Genomic DNA, 8,688 nt, shown 5'->3' on the forward strand with positions numbered 1-8,688 from the left:
AGAAGAAGCCGAGTACACGAAATTACCGCATCATTTTCATAGAAAGAAATAGTAAAACGAATATTTACCCATAATTGTGCGCTACGAGGACGCACTTCTGGCCTGGCTTGAACGCGTAATGGCAGAGCACGGTGTCCAGATCCTTGAGCAACTTGCTGAAGTGATAATCTCTGGATCGACTAGGTGCCGAGCTCACCCCGTGGCCCAGCATCTCTGGCGCGATGCAAGGATAGCCCAGGGCCGAGAAATACTGAAGCTGATGCTCGAAGATTTCCGCGGACGAGCCGAAGCCGTGGATGAAAACGATCATCGGCTTCCTGTTCCTCCGAAACGTGACCAGGTCCGGAGGGCTCTGTTCGTAGGCCGTGGAAGATGGTCTCTCCTCGATGTCCGGCCACATCTTCCTGTAATCCTCGAGCTCGATAGACGAGGCCTCCTTCTTCAGCTGGAACGATCCCATCTTCTCATTCCAGCTGCTCTTTTCCAAGGACTCGTTAGACTCGGCCGGGTTCGCGCACAACTTTTCCCACAGCTTCGTCATCGCTTTACCCTTTTTGGGCCTCAAGGACGGCTCGTTGCCGTTGTCCTTGAATTCCAGCCGCAGATTCTCGAAACTGGGCTCGTTAACAGTATCCTCTAGCTCCTTGATATCCACCGCCGCCTCTCCTCCGTCGAGATTATCCGCCGAGATATCGATTCCTCCGGCGGTTTGAGCGCCCGAGTCCCGCGGCACGCCGCTTTCCGCATCATTCTTCCCGATGACCTCCGATCCCTCGGTGCCTCCATCGTTGCTCAGCTGCTCGCCACTTCTCGGAACCACCTTCTCGTCCGTTCCCTTTGTCGGCTGGACCCGTGGATCGTTCTCCCGGCCACCTGTGCTCAGGTCCTCCCAACTGTTCACCAGGGGCGTTCTGCCGAGCTTCTCGTCGATGATCTTCAGCAGGGATTGCTCCAGGCTCGGCTCCTGATCTGGCTGGAACTCGATCGTCTCGACGCTGTTTATCCCGGAGTCGATGCAATCCAGTTGCTCCAGTGTGACTTCCGCGGCAGCTGATCGTCGCAGGTAGAAGTCCAAGGAATCCGGATCGTTGGTGGAGCCGATAAAGCCGTGGTTAACGTAGCCCTCGTTGCTTAATACCTCGTCCTTGCACGCGCACTCCTTCCCATTCGAGCCGAAAGAGAAGCTGATGTCGTTGAATGACTCTTCGTTACGGGAGGATCGCTCGGCGACTGGTTTCCTTTTATCCGAGGTCCCTCTATCGCTGCTAGATCGCCGCGACGCCGGCGAAGAGTCTCTCCTCCTTTTGGACGCACTTGTATCCTTGATAAGAGCATCCTCGACGCTCGCTATGTATTTCACAGTGTCGTCGAGTATCTCCTCGAGAAGCACGTTGATATACTTCTCCAGATCCTTGACGATTTTATTCTTGATTGTCTGCTCCTCCGCCTGCTGATCGTCCCCGTTGATCTCGTCGATGCTGGTCGCCGTGTCGTCCCTATCGCCCCTATCGTCCCCATTCGTTTGCTCGTTCTCAGCCACCTGGAGCTTCTGCAGGTTCACCGACACCCTCTGCTCGAGCTCCTCGATGGCGCGCTCGCTCTTCTCCGCCTCGCAGAGGCTGGTTCTGATCCTGTTCAATTCGGCGGAGATGATCTGCTCCTCGGCGGTGCTGAACCGTCGCGACTGCCTGAAAGAGCATCTACAATTCCCGGACGAATGAGGTCTCCTCGACCAGCGCGTGAAGAAGTTATCGATGATAGACTCAGGCCTGTCGTTGGTATTCTCGTAATACCAACCGCTCTTCAGGCAAGGCTTCAGGATCCTCAGGGTTCGACGCGGACCGACGATGAAGAAGTCGCAGTCTATAAGTTCCACTTTGCCTGGGCCCACGCGGTTCCTGTTCCTCCAATGCTCGAAGAACTTCCTGTACCAAGGCGAGCCTGGCACCACCTGCTCTCCCTCCGTAGCCATGTTTTAGATAACAATCCTTACCTTCTGCGATCATAAAGGTCGATCGATCTAAGAGTCTTCTCCACGATGATACTCCCCCTGGTCCTACTAGCGCCTCAGTTTCGATCAAATCCTGCGGCCAACGATACCTTTACGAAGCCACGAGCTTCCTTTCCGCCAGGCTATAAACGGCCTGCTCGTGTACTCTCTGACTCACTACGGTGGTATCTTCTTCGTAAATAAAGACGAGTTTTAACCGTTGGATATCGTAACAACGACACTGTAATTTCCAGTAACCGTTAAACCCCCGTCCATCCAAACCCGAAATACGCGCGTAAATCTGCTCAGTCTCTCCATTGACCTCTGCAGAAACGGATCACGAATACCTCCTTTGTAATTTCCGTGTCTATTAAATTGGCGTAGGATTCGGCTAACCAACAGTTCCCAATCTGATACAAATATCCTGGCTCTTTACAAACTTTTCATCGTCTTTAGAATTCAGTGTTCTTGCACCATTCCTGAGATTGTTACGAATCGCAACCCGAAGCCTGGTAAACAGGAAAGTACCTCCCAATAACGTGGACCACTTTTCCTCGGTGCAATTATTACTGTGCATCGGTATGCTCTTCTTGGAAATCTGATACCTGCCCATCGAGAGGTGCGAACATCCTGACGAAGCTGTTTGATTCTATTTTCCACCTTGCCCGTGTTATCGTAACCATTCAGTCGGTCATAACGTAATCCATGGCTTTGTCGTCGTTTCTAGCAACGTCTCTCAATTTTTCGCGCCAGCTTCGACGTTACACTGGACTGCATTCTCAGCCTTGCAACACTTTTCCTGCAATCCTTGCAATCGCTGCTCGGTCAAACACGATTTCCACCGCGAGAAACGAAAGTAACATTTCGCGTGGCTCCCTGTGTTAAGCGGTTCACGGCTCGACGAGTAACTGATCACTGCTCCAGAGCATCTAATTGATACATTTGATGCTTCGACCTGTGAATAACAAGCTCAGTTAGACGTTTATATGCTCCACACTGTTTGGAACAGTTTCTGTACAGCAGGGGTTCTTCCTCGGTTTCTTTGCCGAGGGAAGGTCTGTGGCAACTTGGATCGGTAGTGTTTCATTTATAAAACCTTACAGCTGATGAATTAATATTTCTTTAGTAAAAGAAACTTGTGTTGGAATTAAACGAATTTTCTTGCACATATTGGCTTGAATTGAATTGAAATTTCACTTTGGATGATATTAATTTTACTATCAGGAGGAGGACTGGAGAAGGATTTGATTTTTGAGTAAATAAAGATAATATTAAGGGTGTGATGAAAATGCTCAGGTGGAAAAATAATCTCTTACTGAATACTCAAATACAGTGTATGGAATATTAAATGCACTGTGAACTACAAATAATTGTAAATAAAATATACTTCTCTTATAACAAATTAAACGGCTCTGAAAAGATCTAGTTGTAATACTTTATTATTTATTTATTTAACTAGCTATGGATGATTATATTTGGTAACACAATGAATGGTTTTAAAGTTAATTAACGAGGCTAATACAAAGGAATTATTGCAGTTTTTAAACTGTAATAGGCACGCTTCAAAATCCGTCGTAGTAGAAATTCGACAGAATAATCCAATTAACTATTATATTCTTTGTTACCTATAACGCATCAGATTAATTAACGACCATTTCACACTAATTAACGATCTTCGATAAATTCGTTATGAACTAACGATGTCGAAGAAGTAATAGGAAATGCATACATGTTTACAGAACAATGTTGTTGACCCAAAAAGCAGCTGTGTGAGTAGAGAAAAGATAGAAACCATAAATTCGAGTAATTACTATATAGCAGCGGTATGTGCACTTTTTTTATTACATTATTGAGGATGTAAGAAAGTTGTTTATGCAGAAAATGCTTGGTTTGAAAGGGGAAACCTATTAATAGAACTGGAACTTTTTCAGGCCATTAATTGTGGAAATTTCAAGGTTATATTTAGTTTTTGGAACGGAACTATGCTAGGTGAATCACCTGACACTGAAAATCTCATATATTTTCATTGCTTCTGCCGCAAAAATATTCCAGAGAAAGGAATACATTTCATTTACGTAAACAGATTCAATTAGAAAATTTGCAAGCCTCCCAATGTGAGTATCCTATAAACAAAATGCTTACTCTTTCTTTTCCAAATTAAACAGTTCCGGATATACTTCCGAATGGCCCCAGTGGCCGATCAACACGAGGCTTCAGGAGATGGGTGGAGAGGGGGTGTGGACCCTAAATCTAAAATCGTAGCTTCGGGAATTTATTAGTTTCCGAAATATTAATAAAAAAAATTATTGTTAATTTTTTTTTACAAATTATTTTTTAAACTGTATATACGTAGCCCCAACTGGTTTTCATACAGGCGCCTAAATGGCATGCATATTTAACTGCAATTCAAAGCCAATTTTCTCGAAAACGAAACGCGATATTAAAAAATTGTATTCTATATTTTTGTCTTAGTTTGGCCTGTAGAATCACCCCTAGAGTATTTCCTATCGATAAAGTAATAGGTATTAGTAATAGGTAATCCACCTTGTATAATAGGATGAATCGCATCTCCAAGTTTCTGGTTCAAATCTCCAAACTTGCATCGCTTTACGCGCCCCCGCACTAATCTAGTCCCAACCAATACTAATATCCAGAACAAGTTGCAAAGTGGAATGCGTAATGTCGGAATAAGTCAACAGAAATACTAAAAGTTTTTTTATTAATATCTCGTAAACTAATAAATTCCCGAAGCAACAATTTTAGATTTAGGGTCCAAACACCCTCCCCACAAATCTCGTGTCGATCGGCCACTGTGGCCATTCGGAAGTACAGCCACTGTTACATATATTTACCCACAGATTTAAGTCGAAAGTGTTGCATGCCTATAACAGAAAATTTGTTAACCGCTTATAGGAGGCAACATTGGGGTTTATAGTTCCAACGTCATTTCTCTTGGATACCGTTTGCCATTAACAATCCAATCATCGACAATTATTATCCTTCTCTCGAAGAAACGCAATTGCATCAATCCTCTCTTCAATCTGCAAACGATGAGCCAATTGTTGCATGCCGTTTTAATGCTATTTCGCGTAACAGATGCATGGACGACGACCAACACGAGCGTGAAGCGAAAATAAATCGACAGAATACACCTCTCCCACTAGATAATCTTCGTCATTACGCCAAGCAAGCGGAGTATAAAGATGTTCGGTCTGAGTGTATGCATATCACATGATAATTGATAATAGGCAAATAATCCTGCTTATCTATTGAGGAATTCTTATTCCTCGCGTATAATATCCGATTATGGTGGATGACGCGTGATGTCGGATAATGAATGAAAATTGTGGGAAACCGCGGCCCCATGCAAACTGCACAACACTGTGCCTGTATTAATACTACGGCTACCTGATGTCGCTTATAATTATCCAAGCAGGTCTTACCATCACTAGTTTACACTGAAAATGTACATTTGATGAGGGGTGACTTTTCTCATGGATTTTCTCCAGCTGAATTCGAAAAACAAAGTTAATTTTTTTTTATGGAACAGTTTTTAAGATATTGTGATTTTTTCAATTTTGTTTACCTCTTTTCACTTTAAAAACCATATCCGGGGCTAGATGTGCTCGATTTGGTCGTTCGTGGTACCAAATGAAAGACATTGGAATGATGAACAAATATGTATAATGGGATTTTTAATTGGTTAAGCGGTTCAAAAGATATTGATGAAAATAGTCCACATTTAAAAGAAAATTAAATTTTTGAGCTTACTCTCGAATTCAGCGGGAGAAAATCTATAAGACAAGTCACCTCTCATCAAGTGTACGTGAAATCTAGGGCCGGCGGAACCCATTATGCAAGTAATGCGTTGCATAAGGGCGCCAGCCGAAGGGGGCGCTAAAAACTATGTCGGAGGCTTAATAATAAAGGAATCCAACTCCCGTATAAACAAAATGTAAATGTAATTCTTTTTTTTATTGTATCTCGTAAAGGCAAAACATATTAATAGAAAGCAGGTGCAAAAATTTGGGGGCGCCAAAAAATTTCCTTGCATAAGGGCGCCAACCATCCTCGCGCCGGCCCTGATGAAATCTATTTCATTTTGTAAACTAGTGTTATCAATGATATTACACCGGTCAACTTTGGTATTGAGTACAATTTGGTACAGTTTTTTTATACCTTTACTGACAGAAGGGCCATCTGTGCATCCTATATCTATTGGGCAACCCCGTATAAGCTGAAGAATAATACTACGACACTTCGTATTCTCGTAAATCAGTAGATTAATTTTGGCTGTACTTCCGAAAGGGACGATCGAGATGAAATTTGGTGGGTACCACGAGGGGTGTGGAAAGACCCCAAATATAAAATTTTAGCTTCGGCAATTAATGCGTTCAAAAGATACAGGGGTAATTGTGCATGAAAGGGTGAGCAATTTAAAAAAATTTTAATTACTTTACCACGGTCCCCACTCTTAACAATATTACTGTTGACTTATACCGACACAACGCATTCCACTTTCCAACTTGTCTCGGGTATTAATATTGGTTGGAGCTAGATTAGTGTGAGTTTGGCGATGCTAAAAATGATACTGTGGTTACAAAATTTCAAAAATAAAAAATGGCAAGACGAGAGGGTTCTCAGGTAGGGGGCCTACACCAACGTCCAAAAAAAATTTCAGGAAAAAAAATTAACAATATTTTTTTATTATTATTTCGGAAACTAATAAATACCTGAAGCTACAATTTTAGATATAGGATCCACACCCCCTCCTCACCCCTCCCCCCAAACCTCATCTCGATCGGCCACCGGTCCCTTTCGGAATAATATCCTTAATTTTTATCGATATTTTAGGTAAACAAAAATCGTGGAGATGAAGGGGCAAAGTGGGATACAAGTCAGGCGAAGAGGCTTGCAAGGAGAGGGAAAAAGTAAAGGGTTGCAAAAGTCACGGATAAGAAAGGAACGAGAGTTAAGGAAAATTCCAGTGAAGAATAAAAAGGAGCCAACTGCTGATGACCCGTCGCGTGGACGCAATTTCTTAAACGTCTCGATAAACTACAACAACAACGTGTTCGTTGACGTCTAGAATTATTATCGCGCAGATACATTTTGTAAATTTTTCACTGTTCCAGCCCCTCCCCCCTCCCCCGCCGTTGCTGTCAAACTGGTTGTCACCATTTACTTTTCGTATTTCCCGCGCCACGCGATCCAGTTTAAAAGCGTACCGGTAGCCGCTTTCCTAGATATCCCGATCAGGTTTCGCATATTTACGGCAACGGGCCGGTGCGGTGTGTCACAATTAAATGTCAGCTACGCATATGCGTTTTTTTTCCCCCTCTGGAACGTATATGCAAATGCGCGCCGATGGAAAGTTTGATACGCGTATTTACGAGCTATCCCCCGCGCGCCGAGTGAGAGTATACATCGGGGCTTTCATGCCCGCCATCCTTGATACAATTACGTCCACGTTCCGTGTCCAATATGTGGGTTATTCGAATAAATCAGCTCTCGGTATGCCAGCCGGTTGGTTAGTCAGCGGACTACGAACGTCAGTGTCGAAACGATTTTTCCATGGAAATCGGTTCCACGCGGGTGCATCGGAACTATCACGGCACTTCGATTTAAACGCGCGAAAAATAATACGCGGGATAGGTGTTCAGAAGCAAGACTGAACGCGAACTCTGAGGCAGAGAAAATTATTTCCATTTTCTTTGATATTAATTATACTATACGTGTACGCAATACACCGCGCAAGTGGAGCAGAGTTTCCTGTTTCGCGGTGGTTCGACAGTGACATTCGTGTCCTTGAAAAAAAACAGCCGCAGGAACGAATGGAAAGTCTGCTATTCAGTGCGTAATTAACAAATCTCCGCATACCCCTCGAGCGTCGTGGAATGTTCGTTTAGAGGCCGCCTAGCGTCGAGCATCTAATTATTGCACTCGCCCTTTGAACCGCGGGCAGTCGAGCGCCTTTTTTACGCGCTGTAAGCACACAGTGGACCAGACGTCTCGGCGGAGCGTGGCTCAAAGCTGACTGCGAGCTTTCCCCATCCCTCGTAGTGACTCCGGGAGGGACCACTTGTTGCTTCTGGCCAGTGGCTCTCACAGCTCACGCTAACTGACACTGGTGTTGGAAAAATCGTCTTTCCAGCCCGGAAAACGGCCGGGCCACTTCGTCCGTCCCGTACGCGCAGCGCGTCCTCCGTTTAACGCTTGCGTTAAACCGTCAATTGGCACTTCCTCTCGGCGGCGTGCCGACTCCTGTTCTCGCGGACAAAAATCGGCCGTCGGGGAACGCGATCCGCGAGGGGGGCCACTTTCACGAGACACGAATGCCGCCCGACGGGGGTACAGCACGTTGGTAGTTCATGTTCACTGGCTGGTTATTTCCTGCCGATTATCCGCGGCGAACGGGGCTGGCGGGCACCGTTTCGACACGCTCGGTCGCGTGTCAGCTTCCACGGCGGCTCTCGGCGACGGTAGAAACATCCGCGAGGAGGCCGCTTTGCAGACAGGGACACGGAGTAGGTGGTGGCGGTCGTCGAAGTGCACCGTGTCGCTGAGCCGCGTCGACTGCATGCACGACGAGGTAGCGCGCATTTTCGTGGGCGTGGAACGGCGAATTAAAACGGGAAAATTAAGCACGATTGACACTGAACCGCCGCACGTCGGGTCACGGCGGCCATTGCGCGTCT

The 8,688-nt window shown here is 45.3% G+C and overlaps 1 protein-coding gene across 1 annotated transcript in view; it reads right to left on the bottom strand.

Annotated features, from left to right (window-relative positions):
* Positions 1-8,688, bottom strand: part of LOC143373436 (uncharacterized) — a 12,673-nt gene extending 3,985 nt beyond the window's left edge. Inside the window, exons 1-2 of the mRNA XM_076820703.1 lie at positions 7,871-8,688; positions 69-2,945 (exon numbers count right to left, since the gene is read on the bottom strand). Of these exons, the coding sequence (XP_076676818.1) occupies positions 69-1,972 (1,904 nt within the window). The 5' untranslated portion in view covers positions 1,973-2,945; positions 7,871-8,688. The remainder of the gene's footprint in view (positions 1-68; positions 2,946-7,870) is intronic.

Source organism: Andrena cerasifolii, chromosome 9 (assembly GCF_050908995.1).
Source record: "Andrena cerasifolii isolate SP2316 chromosome 9, iyAndCera1_principal, whole genome shotgun sequence".
Classification (NCBI taxonomy): Eukaryota; Metazoa; Arthropoda; class Insecta; order Hymenoptera; family Andrenidae; genus Andrena; species Andrena cerasifolii.